A 19,633-nucleotide genomic window follows, 5' to 3' on the forward strand; every position below is an offset into this window, starting at 1 on the left:
CTGAACTGCTGTCAGGAACTGATTGGGTTTTCCTTTATCACACTAGAGCTAGAAGGAAAGAAGCTTGTAATTCTTTATTTGCTAAAAATACCCCTGTTAAATGCTATGGAGTAGCTCCGCTCCGGTGTGAGTGTGTGTGTGTGTGTGTGCGTGGAATCTCCTGTCCTTGTAACGCGCGTCCGCGCCGTCAAATCCGCGCACACGGGGAAAACGCGCTCTCACCCCTCAACTCGCTCTCTCATTGGTCCGCTTCGTCCGTTGGATTTATGATATTTCCCGCACTCTGTTGCGCTACCCGTGAATGGCGCTCTGTGTGTCCGATCGCTAGCTCCACACTACAGACGGACTTAGTCTAGTGTGGGTAGGAAGGGGGAAGCGCGTGAGGGGACGGGGGTAACTCCGTCCGTTCCCCCTGTGAGGGAGGGGGTAACTGTGTGCTGGTGTAATATTGCCTTTTCTTCTTAATCCTAGGCTTATCTATTATATCACCCTGATTGTATTTGCCTTCAATGGAGAGGGGCTCCTCCCTTTCCCTTGGAATAAGGGGTGTATTGTTGTTGTGCTGTGGGCTTGAGATGTTTTGATTGTATATCAGGGTCTTGATTATATTACATCTAGCTTCTATTTTTGTCCTTATCACAATTGCATAACAGATTTGTTTACCAACTCTGTTCTATTTTTAGCTGTTATCACAATACACACTAATCCAAGCCTGTTCTATTCTTAGATTTATCACAACACAACAATTTGTTTGCCAAGCTTTGCTCATAAATCTATTGTTTGGCCATAACACCAGGGTGGTAATCCCTGCAATGTAACATAATATCTGTTTTTCTAGATGGGTGGCTGCGTTGTAGCTTCTCAGGATACTCGGAGTTGACGTAGTTTTTCTCTGTTCTGGTGCACTACACTCGTATGTTAGCTCGCAGCTTGCAGCTATGTGGCATGTTTCAGCCTATCGGCGGCAGGGAATGTCCCGTCCTGCTAGCGCCGCTGATCCAAATCGGGCTGATGGCGGCAGGGAATGTCCCGTCCTGCTAGCGCCACTGGTTCGGATCCTGCTATTTCTTGCAGTAAAGTTGGCCTATTTCCAGCCGTTTACACTTATTTGGCTTGTTTCAGCCGGTCCGCAGGCCTGTTTCAGCCCTTTTGGCGCTCAATTCTCCGTTAGATATCAGCGCTGCTCGCGGTTATTCGTCAGATTTCGCTGTCTCGCTTCCACAACTGCCGGATGCAGAGTTAAACTTTGCTGTCCAGGGTGGGTAATTCAGGTTGCTTGCGTCAGTTTTGCCAGATTCACTGCTGGGAGTACCTTAGCCTCAGATGCGCGTCTGCTCTACACTTGTGGTTCGCCGTAATCTCACACAGCTGTCACCAAAGTTGTGGTATCCGCCGAGGATAAATGGCAGACACCGGAGTTCAATTAGATTACGGCAGTGTGACAGACGTGGACACCTTACTATAGAGAAGCTACGCTTCTCTAGCTTTCACTAGATAATGATCAACATCTATTTTCAGTTGTCACTTTATTGAAGGTTTAAAAGATACTGAAGCTATATACAACAAACAATAATTACATGGATAGGAATAAATAATCATAACATAAAAGCATAAATAATACATATACAATGGTCAGTTTGGGCAATAATGATCCCCCATCCCTGAAAAAGGGTGGGGGAGAATTAAGAATACAGTTAACCATAATAAACATGACAGATTCAATCATTAATTCTAAGCGTAGGGAGGGGGTCACTAGACCCCTTCCCCAGGACTCGGGGGAGGGCCATTGACCCTCCACCGAACCCCAGATCAGGGGTGCCATAGGCATGGCTCACGGTTGCCGAATACCACAGTTGGACCTGACGTTAAAAAGGGCATGGACTTTCTCCTTAGTTACAAATGTTGTTAGAAAATACTACCTGCAATGTTCAATAAGGGCAGACAGGGCAATTCCATTGTTCCAGTCTGAGGTGAAGTTCTTGATATTGGAGTCTGGCAACACAGCCTAGATAGATAGATAGATATTATCGGAGGTAAAGTTTTTTATTTTGGATTCTGGCAACACAGCCTAAAATAATGGATATATTATTACTTGGATTTTGCACCAGTTTTTCATGCACTCTAATACTTTCAATACTTAATTCTTTCAGCGAGCTAAAATAACGCTTAACCCATTCCATCCCCTCCTAATGTATGAACGAACTGAACAATAAGTAATGTCCATGTAAACAACCTAAATTGAAGACGACTTTTCCCCAGTCATAATATCCACGTATACCCTATATGCATTCCTAAAATAAAAATGGACTTTATATCTTAAAGCAATTCTTTTGTACGTCCATCCATCCATTTCACAGTTAGCTCTTTTCGTTAAATTAGGAATGATAGAATTGTCCTATCGATGTCAAACTTTGGATGATGAATCATGTAATAATTAGGTAAGATATAGAAAATGTAAAACTCTTAACCCTTAACGGTCGGGGGGGGGGCGTTGAACGCCCCCCCCTCCGGTTTTTTCTATCTCATTTTCTGTGTGTGAAAGATAAAGAGCCCAAACTGCTTGACTTTTTAAGTTTGGGTATGACACATAACTGAGAGTTGGAATTTTTTTGAATATCTCCATCCTGGCGGGCACAGGATGCCAGCAAACCTGGCAGGGTCATCCAGGTAAAGATCAAAAATATTTTTTTGACTTAAACAAAGCATTTTATCTTACCAAAATACTAAAATATCCTCTATTAGTACATCCTCATATTAAATACAGGTGTTCAAGTCAATTTTAGGTTCCAGGTATGATCCTGCAGGTCCTGATCCTCCAGGTCTCCAGAAATCTTTAAAAGGCTCCTGTGGCCGCAATTTTTGACTTAGAGACTTCTAATTTTAAACTTAAGCTTTTCTTACATGTCTACATAATGTATTAAAATTTCATAAAGATCCGCCGCCGTTTTCCCGCCGACCGCCGACTGCGGCGGCTGGCAGCTGCCAAGTACAGCTGCGGCCGCTGAAATTTATGTTTTGATATTTCAAACATAAAATTTACATAAAAATAAACATTTTCTGCAAAAAAAATTTTATTCTAGCTTCAAAAATAAAAAAATTACAGCCGTTTGAAATTTTTAAGTAAAAAAGGACCTAAAAACAAAGGTTGTAAAATAAAAGGGTGAAGGAAGCGAAAATTGACCTTGACTTACTTAAGGTCGAAAATTCATCATAACACAGGGGACTTGCACAAAAAATTTTAGCCCTCTAGCTCTAATAGGAATTGAGATAATAGGGGGGGGCGTTGAACGCCCCCCCCCCCCGACTGATTAAGGTGCGGCAAGGGGCCCGACTGTAAAGGGTTAAAGTTGAGCGGTGTGAAAAGGAACGTTTAAAAGAGGGGGAGAGGTCTTTAATCCCCCCCCCCCCCCATAAAAAAGAATTTTAAGGTGACTACTTATCAAAAATTTTAAGTTACATAAATGTACATAAAAACACACACACACAAACAACGCACACAGAATCAAACACAAATGAGCAATGCATATGGATTTAAAAACACACAAAAGAAAATTGATTTCCATGACAAATGAAGAATTTAACTAACAACAAAAGTTTGTGTATGTGTGTATGTATGCATGTGTGGTGTGTATGTGTGTGTGTGCAGTATGACAAATGAAGAGTTCAGCAAAGGTTGACGACATAAATAATACAATATGCAAAACATATTCAACAGTAACTTTAGGTGGGCTAAAAATTAAAAAAAAAACATTTTAACGATGGTGATTGAGGTCTAGTTCTTTTGGGTTCCAATTTAAACCTACCAAGTAAAATTATTGTTACAGTTTGATAATATTCTAGCAACCCACTAAAAAGTATTAAGAAATGTACAATTATTTTCAGGACACCTAAAAAAACAATATTTTATTAACCCACCAAGTAACGTTGACAAAGATATAATTACTGAAGGATTATCAAGTAAAGATTTTTATAATATTCTAGTAACCTACCAAAAGAATTATATGTACAATTATCTTAAGTCTCTAAAACAAAAATTTTAATATTGTTTTAACCCACCAAGTAATATTGACAAATATAAGATTATTGTAAAAATACCAATACAATTTATTGATGATATTCTGTACTACTGTACAATTATTTTGAAGCCACTAAATCAAATATTTATAATATTATGTAACCCACCAAGAAATGCTGACAAATATAAAATTATTGTAAGAATACCAATACAAAGATATGATACACCTTAGGATATCTTTCTTTCTCACTCTCTTACTATTAGGATGGTTCAAAAAGAAATTTGAAAAATTTAAAAATAAAAAAACAGTCACACAATCGTTGCAGATTTTTAGGGAATAGTCTAGGGAAGGTGTTAGGCTACTTGTATAGAGGTACAATACACATATGATTAAATGTCCATAACCTTAAAACCATATCATTTTTTAAAAAGGAATAAATGAGTGTACCCCCCCCCCCCCCCACTTATAAGGTTAAACCTTCAAAGACAGAGGCAAAGCTTCCTGTTGAAGAAAAACTGTTAATCAGTGAAGATTGAGTACATTTGCCGCCTGTCATAATTTTGAACATTTATAGAAGGTAAGGTCGGATGAACGGACAAATCTTAAAAATGCCTAAAATAATTTTGGTTCAGGCTAATTCAAAGAAATTGTTTATACAAAGCCTAACCTCTTCCCCTAGCATTAAAAGTTCATACTTAGCAAATTTGTGTTTGTTTGTGAGTATCGGTGTGTTTGTGTTTTTTTATGTGTGGGTTTTCAAAACAAATTATGGAGTTTTTCGTGTTGTTTGATTACTTTAGGTTAGGTTATAAAGGGACTGGGTATCCCCACAAGGTTCAGTCACCGTAGGTATAGACTGGTTAAGCAACCTCCCTCTCCTCTCTCCCTAATTTTAAATTTATTTTTAAATAAGGAGGGAGTTAACTGTTTAATAGGTACTTTGAGAAAAATCACTAAATCTACAGTCCATTGAGAAAAGTGTTGGAAAAGAAAGGAACATTAGAAAATATAAATGTTCATAAATGTTTCCTTTAACCATTTGCAAAATTATTAAAATTTGCAAATGGTTCAAATTCATATTTAGTAGCCACAATGTGAAAATTCAATTATAAAAATGGAAAAAGTGGTGTTTTAAAATATGAAATATATCATGAATATTTTCTACATTTTACTGGTTGTGATGTATTGTAACTTTAAATATCTATTTGTAAAGATTCTTCCATAGTTTACAGCAATTCAGTCTTTAAAATTGTAGTTTAAAAAAGGAAAAGTTAGAAAAAAATTTTGGGGGGCGAGAACCTTTTTTTCTAGAGTTGAGTTTTTTTGGGAGGGTGATGCTACTTTACCCCTAAATAGTTATAAACCTTTACAAGATCTATGAGAAGCTATATTGTAAAGGAGAACCAAATCGGTTCAGTGGCTACAGAGATCATACACACGATTGAAAGATAAAGATCCTCTTACTGTATTATTAGAATATATTTTAGCTTTAATATGATTTTAGCCTTGTTTGTGGATCTTTAAAACTTTATTTTTTTTGTAACACCCAAATGCTCTTTAATTGAAATGGCCCATTAGTGGGTAGAGGTTGAATATAATAGAAAAGGAAATAACAGATTTGTAATATAGCCACAATCCAATTGTTCTACAACTTTTTATGCCTTTTAATGTTGTATTCAATTGTGTCCACAAAGAAAATCATTTTTTTTACATTGTTAAGCTGGGATAAGACAATGAAATATTAGATTAATGTAATCCCAAAATTAAGATTAAGATATGTAAATTTAAAAAATCAATAATGGAAAAGAAGGCTATAATAGTTTGTACAACATAATTAGGATTTAATAAAGTAACCAAAATTTCTAATGAATCTAGGGTAACAATGAAATTTGTTTTGCAGTCCTTCCCTGATTTAGCTTATATCAATATTCAGAAGTTAATTGATTTGATTTTGGCGGGCAAAATGCATCCAGCTTTAGTGACCACTTTTAGGTCATCATACCTTTAGCTAGGTAAACAATAGTCTTTTGGCGGGAAATTTAAAGCTCCCAGCTGATAGTGAACAATATTGAAAATGTCGTCTTACCTTCAACCATGCCAGCATCAGTTTTTTTGGCGGGAAATTTGATGCACCCAGCTGATAGTGAGCAATAAGGGACCAGATGAGACCGAGGATCAGCTTCACATTCCCGTTCTGGATATCTGTGTTACCTTAATAAAAAAAAAATCAATAAAAACCAAAGGTCTAAAGTTCCAAAGTAACCTTAATCCTGCACATTTAATAAAAGTAAAGCTTATCTGATAATTGGTACTTTTGACAAGTAAAATCTATCTAAACCATAACATTTAAAATTAGTAACTATAAAGAAATATATTTCAAAGAAAAAATCTTCATTTGCATCTTCTTTAGAAGTGAATCAAGCAATGGATTTGGCTGTTTATTACACAAGTCTCCAAAGTTTTAAAATAGCGTTTTTTTTTCATTGTCTTAATAACTTTGGGGACTTGTATTAAATTTAATTAATTGGTTCATTGGTGGGGTATCCAAACTTTCAAATTGTAATTTAAAGAATGGGTAATTCAAAAATTTAGTTTATTGAATGTTTAAGAATACACTTCCCTTTTTTCTGTTTAAACATAAAAATTTGTAAGCTTCTAAATGTCCCCTAACCATTAAGCTATAGGAAACCTTTCAAAACTCAAGAAATATTTCATTGAAGTCAATGAAATATAATTTAACAAGTACAATTATTTCCATAAGTAGCACAGCATCATTAACTTCTTTTTAAAGCAATATCTTTGATATAGTTTAAAAAAACAGTGAACTGAAAAAGTGAATCTATTATTACTTAGATGTTACACCAAATTATCATGTACTTTTTAAAAGTGAACCTTGTAGCTGGCAAAATCAATAATCCCCCCATCTACTCCCTTTACCCAATCTTCTCCCCTTCCTACTGGATGGACAAACTTACCAATAAATGATGTCCATGTAAGAAACCTAAATTGCTGTCATAATATCTACATGTATTCCATTGTGTGACGACTGTAAAGCGAGCGATGTACTTAAAAAGGAAAGAAGATATATGAACTTTACAGACTCTAATACAATAAAAACCGTTTTCAAAATCTACACAGTCGTTTTTCTTTACTTTTTAGTACTAAAACCCATTTTTTAGTTACACCCCGTCAAAATTATTCAAAAGGTTTTAAATGACCCATCAGCCATTTTTAAGCGGCTTAGCTCTTCATATTTAAAGTTTTAGTGCTTTCCCTCAAAGTTCCTGTCATGCACAGAACCCTCTCCGTCTTATTCCGCCTAAAATCGTAAATAGGTGTGGGTGGGTAAATTCTTCTTAATGCCTAATCCATACGGGGAACTCTGACCACTCAGGGCTGCCCTCTACTCAATATAACCTAACCTGACCTAAAAAATAACTTTCTCCTCCCACCCCTTATTCCAGAAAAAAATCAAGGCAAAGATGGGAGGGAGTTTCTGTGCTTAATCGGTTACTTAGAAGGAAATCGCCAAATTTTGTCATATTTTTATGTGTTTTTGTTATTTTTTGAACATGATTCTACACTCTGAAACAGTAGAAAGTAAATTATAATATAGTAGATACAGGGAAATCATAACATTTTGTACCACATTAGCAGATGCACAGAAAGATTTTTATTCGTCATTTATTCATGCAAATGTTCTAGATATATTTCAAGGGCTCGGAAGCTGCGCGTCAGCCACCTGTATACCCCAACCTTCAAAAGGAAATCAACCTTTTACAATTTTAAAAATCAGCTAGAAGTCTAAACCTGACCAAAATATAGCAACCCCTCTAATCTTTTTGCACCAGTTAAACTTTTCTTTTCAATAGATATTTTAATCCTTCTTGTTGATAGCCTAATCATATTTTTGTTAAAAATCATATGACTTTAGTAACTTGAAAAGGTTAAGAAATCAGATGAATATAATTTTATAGCTATAGTCCTCTCCCTCCTGATTTTTCATTAATATTCATAATAGTATTTGCAAACGTCTCATCCCCTAGGTGTTTTTAAAATCCAATATATAGTATAAATAAGGGCCATTAGGGGCCATTATTTAAAATTTAATTTAATGTTTGATGGAGAAAGATCAAAACAGAAGTCCATTTTCAATTTTAGTTTTGAAAAGAAAGGGTTTTAAAAATGGTAATATTTTTCTAGTGGCGCTTTTGGGATGGTGTTATATAGTTTTAAACCTTCCCAGGATCTATGTAAAGCTACATTGTAAAGGAGAACCAAATCGGTTCACACAGACATATATAGATTCATTAATATACATACTTTTATTTCTATGTAATGATTATTTGTTAGAATATATTGACACCTAATGTCAACACTTGACTATTTAAGCTTTGACATTCCCTGTTAGATTCAAATTCAGCTAGAGGAAAAGTAATCGGAAAATATTTTATATGGCTTCGAAACAGATTAATATCTTTAAGATTAGAACTAGTTCTCAGCCAAACTGATAATCCATTTATAGCATCGTATTACAGAATATTCACCACAAATATTAAAATGAAAATCATAAAATAAATACCAGTAACAAACTACCAAGTGACTGAATACCCCTCCCTTGCACTCTGATTACTATCTACCAAATAAATGAATAACCCTCTCTTGCACTGTGATTACAAACTACCAAGTGAATGAATACTCCTACCTTGAACTCTGATTACAAACTACCAAGTGACTGAATAACCCTCCCTTGCACTCTGATTACAAACTACCAAGTGAATGAATACCCCTTCCTTGCACTCTGATTACAAACTACTAAGTGAATGAATACTCCTACCTTGCACTCTGATTACAAACTACCAAGTGACTGAATACCCCTTCCTTGCACTCTGATTACAAACTACCAAGTGACTGAATACCCCTCCCTTGAACTCTGATTACAAACTACCAAGTAACTAAATAATACCCCTCACTTGCACTCTGATTACAAACAACTAAGGGACTAAATACCCCTCCCTTGCACTCTGATTACAAACTACCAAGTGACTGAATACCCCTCCCTTGCACTCTGATTACGAACTGTCAAAAGGTTAAATGGCCCCCCGGTGAATTCAATGGTTATATCTTTCATATATATTATACAACACCGATGTAGGAACATTTCTTATCAAGTAAAAAATAAATTTTGAGAACGAAAAACGTATTTTGTGCTTATTTTAGGTCAAGTTAAGGTAAAGTAAGAAGAACCCCGCAAGGATAGTACCCCGTAGGAAGAGGATCATACATGGTAGGGGCCATGGTATAGACTAGAAAGGAAAATAATAAAAATTTATTGTTTATGAGTAATAATATCCTATTTTTTTTTTAATGTTGAATTTGATAATGCCGTAAGGTACAAAGGAAAACCTTCTCTGTGCCAATAGGAAGCTGAACTGTAAAAGAAAACATGTAAATTTAGCGGTTAGCGAGATCCGAAATCCTGTTAATTTCATACAAAGAAACAAACAGATATTTTAATATTTAAAAGTTTTAGGCAAAATAGTTTTTTCCACAGATAATATATACCTCTCCAATTATATAAAATACACATATGGTTGTATATTTTCCAGGGATCCAAAGGGATAAGACAATGGCTGGATAAATTGATCTACATCTCCAATGATGATACACAAAATTGAATCTTCTGTAGATTCCCAATGATAATACACAAAATTTAATCTTCTGTAGATTAAAGTTATTGTTTAAAACATTCGGACAGTAATCTTAATCAGTTTGGACACTCAACTATATAAACCAACCAATCAAAATTCAGTAAAGGACCCCAAAGTTGTTAAGCCAACAAATAAGAAAAAATTATAAAAACTTTGGGGACTAGTATAATTTACAGCCTAATGTTCCCTCCCTCCCTGATATTTTCGCACATAAAGTATGAATTGTACAAAACAAGAACGAAAATATGTGGCAGAAAGAAAGGGGACAATGTGCTGTTTATTACACATGTCCCCAAAGTTTTATAATAATTTTTTCTCATTCACTGGCTTAACAAATATGGGAACATTAATTAGTTTTGATTGGTTTGTTCATTAGGTTGAGTGTCCAAAAGTATCAACCACTATTTTTATTCTTCAGAAAAGGGTAATTTTATGATTCATTGGAGATGCACATCAATGTATTGTCCATAGTCTTTTCACTTTAGATCCCCAGAATATGCGGCGGTTAGCGGCAGAATTAGGCAGCCACTATTTTTTTCTTTGCATGTCTGTCTATACCGAAGAATCTGTCTAAGGGCTGAACCGATATGGTTCTCCTTTACAATGTAGCTTTCCTTATGTCATGGGAAGGTTGTTAACTATTTGGAGAGAGGTTATCTGTGTTTGAATTTAATACAGAAAGAAAAAAAACTTGTCGCCCATGTCTCATTATCTATCTATCTATATTTGTTTAAATAGTTTACAGAAAAAAATAAACAATGATGTGAACATCCATAAGGAGCGAACCCCAATAAAATATAGATGCACATACGGACAAAGTGAGTTTTACAGCTGATGTTCAGCTGTCATATAAAATAAGATTAAGAAGTTAAGAGAATTTCACATTTCCCCCATATCAATACTGTCGGACGAAGACGAAGAAATTCGCTCAACAAATCAGCATGTGACGTGACGTCATAAAAATGAGGGATTTTCCATCTCTGTTTTAGGGCATTTCTTTCCCCCTCCTCCTCTCCTCATCCCTCATTTTTATGACGTCATAATTTTTTGAGCGACTTTCTTAGTCTTCCAGTCGGACGGACAGACAAAGTTAAGTATATAGTAGCTTCGCTACATCAAAGATCAAAAGGTCCTATGGTAATTACCCCCCTTCTCTTTACATCTCTATTCACCAGGGAAATAGGATAGGACAACAAATTTTAAAGTGTTAAATTTTAGCTTTGGTAACTGTGTAAAATATCCATTTTGAATATTGGAGTTTATTCAATTGTAAATGTTCTCTAAATCTATCTTCTTCCCTTCCTCTTTAATATCCGTTGCCTTGGTGTTTATACATTGTAGCGGATTTTTACATACTGGAAGAATAGTTATTTCTCGCATCGTATTTTAAACAGCTTTCCAAGGATATAGATTTACAATTATAAGATTAAAACTAGTTTTTTTAGCCCCGAGGTGCCAAAGGCATTTAATCTTATGATTAATAATTAATAATTATTGGTGGAAAAGTAATGACACTACTTATCTGTATCAACCAATCAAGATTTAATAAAAAGTTTTGAAGCCAACGAATAAGGGAACTCGTTTAAAAAACTTCTTTCTCTTGTAAACCCTTTGACTACATAGCCTATTATCATAGTGACGCTTAAGGGTTAGCTCAATGCTATTTTGTGTTTGGCAAAAAGGTTAAAATACCTCTTATTATATCATGAAAAAGATATCTTCTTCGTTCTATTACTATGGGCCTTTTTTGTCATTTTTTAAAAATTTTTCTTCGTTTTCTTAGTTGAAATGAGGATCAATTATTTCATTTTATACCTCTTAGATACCAATAAACTTTATTAGTAACACTAGATGCTTTGACCCTGTCATCTGACTTTGTTAAGGCTTCTGTGAAAAGGGCAACCATTTTGCATCAGCAATTTCCGAGATCTTAAGCTTTAGACAATAAAGCTTAATATAGTCCTCCTCAACAATATACCTTAGCATAGGTCCTGGGAAGGTTTATTTGGGGAGAGAAGGGATCCCCGCTTAACAAACGATTTTTTTTTTTGGGAGGGGGGGGGCCCGTGGGATTTTATTTTTTATTTTAGAAACTAAAATAAAAAAGGGGGAGGGTCATCTTCCCACCACCTCTGTAATCGCTAGTTATAGTTAAAGTTTTTGTCATGTTTCAGAGCATCGTATAGTGGGAGGCAAAATGATCTAATACAGTTATTATACGAGTGCACTTTCTTAATAATTTAGATAGATAGATAGATAGATTAAAGTTATAGGATTCAGGGATGGAGGAGACATTGTTTATTTTAATATTCACTAAAGTCTTACGATAACGTTTTCCTATTAGTTGGCTTAACAACCTTGGGGACTTTTAATGAATTTTGATTAATTGGTTCATATAGTTGAGTGTCCAAACTCTTCAATCAATAATTGTAATCTATAGAAGTGGCAATTTTGTGTATCATCATTGGGAATGGCCATTGTCTTATTAATTGGATTCCTGAGATTAGATAGGTTATTTTAAAAACTAAAATTAAAAGGAAAGGATTGACATCACTTCTCTTTCCACTTAACTTCTCAATTTTATGGAAGTTTCACCAAAAAGGTCCAGGGATGGATCAAGGCTATTTAATTTTAGTTATGGTATGGTTTCAGGCTATCTTTATGTCCTTCTCTTACGAAGAAAGAGCTCCTAGATGATTTATAAATAAGTTTTGGGGTGGTTTTAGGTTATTTTCCTGGCATTCCCTGCCCTTATCTAAAGACTAGGGGCGAAACCACTATAGCTTTAAGAACTGCAAGAATGAGAATAGTTATTTCTCGCATCGTATTATAAACAGCTTTCCGCGGATATAGAATGTACAATTACAATCTTATGGTGTACATTTTATATTCGTAAAAAGCTGGATATAATACGATGCTAGACATAGTTTTTTCGTATGGATGAGAACCGGTTCCTATCCACTGGATTCGAATGAATTCGAGAAATAAAATTGTATGAAATAAATAATTCTACTTTTTTTAAAAACTAATAAATTCACGCAACCTCTACTATTTTTAAAAGGTTTGGTGCTTATTACAACGTTAATAGGTTTCGTGATTAAATTAGCAAAATATATATTTTTTAAAATTAACTTTTATAACTTTTAATAAACCTTTATTGGGTTATATTCTAAAGAGGGGACATTTTTTATCAAATATATATATTTGAACACCAATTTATTATCCATTGTCTTATCCCTTAAGATCCCTATTCTTTGATAAAAAGGATAACAATACAAAATATGAAATTTTTTTCTTCAGATTTGGATGCAGGGATATTTCATCTAAAAAATATATATTTCAATAGTTATTTCTCGCATCGTATCATAAACGGCTTTCCGCGGATATAGAATGTACAATAATAAGATTAAAAACAGTTTTTTTTAGCCCCGAGGTGCCGAAGGCACGGGCTAGAAAACTGGTTTTAATCTTATGATTGTACATTTTTATATTCGTAGAAAGCTGGATATAATACGATGCTAGACATAGTTTTTTCGTATGGATGAGAACCGGTTCCTATCCACCGGATTCGAATGAATACGAGAAATCTTTTTAAAGCACCAGCGGCTGTTCCCTTATAATCTAGGGACTAAGGCAATAAACTAGCCTAAAACAAGGCATAAATAACAAAATTTAAAGTTTTGCTATGTGAACAAACATTGATTGAGGTGCAGTGGGGAGGCGGGGGGGTTGTAGAGAGTCATCTAATCCCCCCCCCCCTAAAAAAAAAGAATTTAATTGTGCCATGTTTTCCTCCACCCAAATTTAAATTACCAACCCTATTGAAATAAAAAGCTTGGACGCCATGTTGATCATTGTATTTCCCGTAACAAAAAGGTTGGAACAAAAAGTTATAATAAAAAGTTTGATCACAAATTATGATAGGAAACAATAGATTTATTGTTACTTTGAACTTTTACGAGATTTTCATGTTCTCTAATAAAGTGAAACTTATAGCTAGCTAATATAGCAATACCCCTCTTTACCCCATACCCTTCCCCTCTACTGGATGCAAAAACTGGCCAATAAATGATGTCCATGTTAGCAACCAAAATTTCCCCTGTTCTAATATCCATGTATATACTATATCCATTTAGGAAACAAGGATATCACTAGTGCACGTGATAGGACAATGTATGATAAATCAATTATTGTGTATATTCTTTTGCTATTGTTAAATAGATTTATTGGGGGGGGGGGGGGGGAGGAGGTTAAGTAAAGATTGTAGTTAGGTTAGGTTGGGTTAGGTAATGTTTAGTTGAAAGCTCTGCATAATACAATAGGCCTATAAATATGAATTAAAAATATGGGGGGGGGGGGGGGGGGTTCAGTTCTTCTATGATAGATTAGAGGAAAAGTGCGAACTCTATCTTTATTGAATGCACTAAGCCAATAAAATATTTACATAAGCAGAACACTAATTGTAACTATATACTAAACTAGCGGTTATGCTCCTAGCATCTAGGACCTTTGTATTTGAAAGAGTGAGGGAAGTAGGAAATAGCATAAAGCCAAACTTGTTCAGTAGTTATAGAAATCTTAAGCTACAGACAAACAAACCTTACTTTATTATAGTAAAAGTGGTGTATCCCCTAGCATCTAGAGGCTTTACATTGACAAAGTAGAACGATGAAAATATGAATTGTCCGTTTAGGAAAAGGTTTAGACATCCAGCTGAAATTCAAAGTTGTAGTATGACGCTGCCGAGCCCTGAAAATTTTATCTATTTAAATTGCATTGATTGTAACTTAATCCTTCAATTAGTATTAAAATGGCCTTAAATGGTATTTTAAATCAAAGAAGTACTTTTAAAAAGTTGGAAAATTAAATTGTATGGTATTTCAGGCATTAAAAAGATATTAAAGGTGACAATATCCACGAGTAGCGAAGACAAGAAATCCTGAAATGGACAAACAGACAAAGAGAGTTATAAAACAGATATTAGTTATCATAACTAAGAGAAGGGAGAGAATATGCAAAAAATTTAAGAAAAAATCACGAAAAAGATAAGGTTTATGTCTTTTGGAGCATGGCCTACAGGCAGACGGACAAAATAGTGCATAAGCTAGATGTGCATATGTCATAGAAATCCGGCCCATCTAGGATTTTATTCTATGGGCAATATCTCTATGGAGGTCGAATACACCCGCCCAATCCTGGTCCATCCAAACAGCCTAAAGTCTACCCTAGAACAATACTCAATTTTCCTGAAAACTGCGGAACTACGACACATTACAATCTTTCCCGATTTTGTATTACTTTTGCGGAACATGATTCCAGTTACGTCATATTTTTCTTTCCCGAAAAAGGGAAGGGGGGGAGAAAATCTCTTCAAAAGAGATGGGGAAAACCCCCTTTTCTCCCATATCTTTTTTTCTTCCCCCCTTTCCTTTTTCGGGAAAGAAAAATATGACGTAACGGGAATCATGTTCCGCAAAAGTAATACAAAATCGGGAAAGATTGTAATGTGTCCGGAACTATTGTCTACAAGATCTTAATAATACAAACACACGTATTACAAATATAATTCAATAATTTCTTAACTTTGAATAAACAAACCTTGATTCGTAAAAGTTAAGTCGAAATAGATAGCAATACAAATGCTCTATTTAGAGTTGCATCCAGGAAGGGAGTGAACACTGGACTCAAATTCAAGTCCCCAATACCTACTCTTATTCGTTGGCTGTAAATGTTTTAAACTGTGATGAAATTGATCCACCTCATTTTCTCCATCCCCTCCTAGTGGATGAACGAACTGACCAATAAATGCTTACCTATATTAACCAACTTGATTCCATCCTCCTTGATAGCATCCAGAGCTATTGTGATATTTTCTAGTGCATGTGGCTGTGACTGCGGGGTTCTGTTGTGACGCAGTTTGCGCCGCTGTAACAGCTCAACTAGGGTTACTAACCTAAAAAAATAAGATTTAATTAAACAGAGTAATGCATTACTTGCAACTTCGCCCCTAGCATCTGGATCTCTGTAGTCTAATGCTTATGGATAAGCCCGGCCATTTCGAATTGATAGTACTAGATGTTAATCACGAAACCTTTCCTACTACTATTATTAAATTTACGTAATCTATGTTTTCAAACTTTTATAATCCACCAATAAACAAGTTAGATCTATTACTATTAAATTGCTTACTACTGAACAATGTACTAATCCCCATATGTACAAAATAACATTACATTTTAAACAAATTCGTGTTATATATAGTACTTGATATTAATCACGAAACCTTTACTTAAATTTTGAATATGTTTAGTGTTTACATAAATTACTTATAAATAAAATAGGCCTTTAGCCTCTGGGCCGGAGGCCAAAAAACTTTCATTGTCCTTCGTAAAGCTTCCTTGAATCTTACGTACAAAGCCTAAGCACAGAAACTACTGACTTCCTCCTTAAGGCCCCACCCCTTCAATTTTTAATTCTAGTTTCAAAAAGAAAAAAGTCAAAAAAGATTGGCGGTGGGATAAATAGTCATAAACCTTCCCAGGGCCTATGAGAAAAATATAAAGGAGAACCATATTGGTTCAGTGGTTTGAGAGAAACTTCGATACATATAGTCCTGTTACTTTTATAAAGATATACTTTGCTTTTAACATCAATTAATAGAAAGACAACTATTATCAACAAATCAAAATCATTTAAAAACCAATAATTATCAGAGAAAAAGAGAAAAACTGGTACCAAAAGTTTTATAAACAGGAATCTAAAGGGATAAGACAATGCATGATAAATTGATGTTAGATGTTGTCTGGAACCACCCAATCAAAATACTCAAATTAAGCCAACAAATAATAAAGCGTGTTAATAAACGGCCTTTGGTTACCAGTGTAATGTTCCCTCCATCTTTGTCTTTTACATATCCCTATGTAGCTGAAAATTAATGTTGAAAAAACAGGAAAACTATAGTAATGATGAAAGATTTAATGGATTTTCTATGTTAATTTTGTAATCTTTTGACAATTGATACACATTTAGTAAGATGGTTTTAAGAGGACACTATCTTATGATAGTTTTCTCTGGAAAAATGATGACAACATCCATAAAAGCGGAGCACACAAACTAGAGGGCAAGACAAACGAACATTAATAATTAAGGAGCAGAATATCAATTTGTAGTCTAAACAAAATTGTGTAAAAAGTTCTGCAAAATTGCTTAAATACAGGATACAGTAAACTTGATTTACAATAGTAAAGCAATCTTTTAAATTTATAATGACTTAGAATTAGACATTAGTATTTAGTACCTAGCCTAAAACTACATAATTTATTGACAAACATAGAGATTTATTTACAATACCTACGAAAAATTTGTTTTTTCCTTTAAAAACTATTGCTTATCATTGCTCTGAAACCTGCCAAAAACAAGGGAAGGAGGAGGAATTGGAATTTAAGTTATCCAAAGTTTTACAACAGACTCTCCTATTTGTTGGCTGAAAACCTTTTCTTAGTATTTATTTGCTTGTTCAACCGTGCAGTATTAACACTTTTGGTTCTTTTATTAAATTTTGATTTGGTGGTTCCAAGCTTGTAGTTTCCAAACATTTCAACCAATTAATTTAATCTTATCCCTTAAGATCCCTGCTGAAAACCCATCCAATCGACTATTTCTTTAATTCTAAGTTATGCTGATAAAAAGTGGAATGATTTTCAACAATTTTAATTAAACTATGCATAATATTTCAGCCAGGGATAATTCATTTGAGGCCAAAGAATTATTGAGACAAATATATTTTCTCTTTAGTAGTGCACAGAATAGAATGGATGGATAGCCCTTGTTGCAGAATTATGTTCCCCGGAGGAATGAAGAGCTATTACAGGTACAATGTGCGATAAAGAAAATCTTTTTTTCAATGGTGTATAGTTTTTAGCAAAAATAATTATTTCTTCCAATAACTATTAATTCTTTGATAATCGTTTAAAATCTAGATGAGGTTAGGGGAAATCCTATATAGAATTTGTTAAAAAAAAAAGGCACTACTATAGGCTACCTACTACTACAGCCTACCTAAAGAAAAGAAAAAACTGCCCCAAGAAAATAGCCTAAAACCACCACAGGACCAGTAGGTATATTCCCCAAAGAGTAGAATCCGATCGGTTCAGTAGTTACCGAGATCTTAAGGGACATATATAAAGTATTTTGCTCCAAAACACTCTGTTCTACATCTGTGTGCTAATTTTTAATGATTATTCATTACACTTTTCTTACTTATAATATATTCACAAAAAGCTACCAAAAAAAAATATTATTGGTTTTTTATTATTAAATAAGCCTGGGACTAATACAAAACTTTCCCAAAATTCTATGTATAATAGGTTAATCTTCTTTGTTTTGTCCCTTTACCCAATAATATTTTTTGGTGAAGTGGTACAAACACTTTTAATCCCAATGCGATTAATTAAAGTCAGTTTGAGAGTTTAATTAATTATACACCTTCAAAATATGCATTAATATTCAAGCTTTAGCAAGGGGGGAGCCATCATTACTCCTAAAATTACACCCTATATATTTTTTAATTACTGGTTGAAAAGTTTGGACACTGCTAGTTTGAAACTAAACAAGCAAAAAGCCTTCAAAGTTTTTGGAAGAGATATCATTAAGAAACTTTGGGTAACAGTGTAATATACTAACCAATGAACCATCCCTCCCTTTTAGAACTGTAATTTATTGCTACAGCGCAAACTGGCACTCTACTCTTTACTTTCTTGACTAGACCCTCCTCAATGTAGACTGCCTTTTGCAATAAAGAAAATTTGTGGGACTGATCGCATACCGTTTATATGAATATTATATTTTAGGCTCTGTATTCGAAGGCATTAAAAAGCATAAACCTACTCATAACTTAAATATTGATATAAAATAGCCTAAAATCATATAACAAACTATGTGATGCTTCTCTAAAATTGAGAACTTTTTTCAATTTAATGGTTAGTAAGATCTTAACGGACAGACCAAAATACCTTACTACTTTATATATAAGGATATTTGATAAGTTAAAGGTTAATTATCTATTTAATCAATTGTTTATTTATCTAAAACAACAATAGTCTCCATAGACGTCCAAGGTTGGGTGTAAAAGGGGTGTTTACCTAAATAAATCATTTACCCCCCTCAAAAAAAAAATTCATTAGATTACCCCCTTCACACCATAGAAACCCCTCCTTTTACTCCTCACAAATCAAAAAGCTTGGACGTCTATAATCTATTTTTAATTATCTACTATAAATTAAGGAAATTCAGTAACTACTAATCATGCTTGTTTATTGTCCAATTGCATTATTGAAAAGTACAAAGACAAAACATAAAACAGGATGTTGAAATGGTAATCTTATGCTGTAAGAACATAATCTGCAATTCTAAGGGATAACACAATGCACAATGAATTTATATAAATACAAGAACTATAACCCTCCCCTCCCGCATAGTGTATATTTATGATGATAAAGCAATTTATTACACTAGTCCATAATGTTTTCTTCTAAGTTAACTCACCACTTTGGTGACAGATATTTATTTTTGATTGGTTTGTTAATTAGGTTGAGTGTCCAAACGTTTTAACCATTAATTGTAATAAAAAAATGGTAATTATATGTATAATCATGGGGATGTATATCAATCAGCCATTTGCCTTATCCCTTTAGATCCCTGTCTTTCCAACCAAAGATGCAATAAGATAATAAATTGGTAAAAGCTTGCACTTTATGAATATACTATAACGTCCGCTAAAGTATAAAATATAATATTAAAATCTAAAAACTCTAATGTACTTCTTACTTTTTGGGAAGCTTATTATATGCACGGGGTTGATTTTAGGCTATTTTCTTGATCTCATTTGCCCTTTGGCTAGGGGCTGGG

General features: G+C 34.2%; 1 protein-coding gene across 1 annotated transcript in view; it reads right to left on the reverse strand.

The window, feature by feature from the left end:
* LOC145312647 (filamin-A-like) overlaps positions 1–19,633 on the reverse strand; it is a 218,378-nt gene that overhangs the window by 129,750 nt on the left and 68,995 nt on the right. Inside the window, exons 3-5 of the mRNA XM_080151908.1 lie at positions 15,541–15,680; positions 6,103–6,227; positions 1,920–2,005 (exon numbers count right to left, since the gene is read on the reverse strand). Of these exons, the coding sequence (XP_080008034.1) occupies positions 1,920–2,005; positions 6,103–6,227; positions 15,541–15,680 (351 nt within the window). The remainder of the gene's footprint in view (positions 1–1,919; positions 2,006–6,102; positions 6,228–15,540; positions 15,681–19,633) is intronic.

Source organism: Acartia tonsa, chromosome 2 (assembly GCF_053477335.1).
Source record: "Acartia tonsa isolate MP-2025a chromosome 2, ASM5347733v1, whole genome shotgun sequence".
NCBI lineage: Eukaryota > Metazoa > Arthropoda > Copepoda > Calanoida > Acartiidae > Acartia > Acartia tonsa.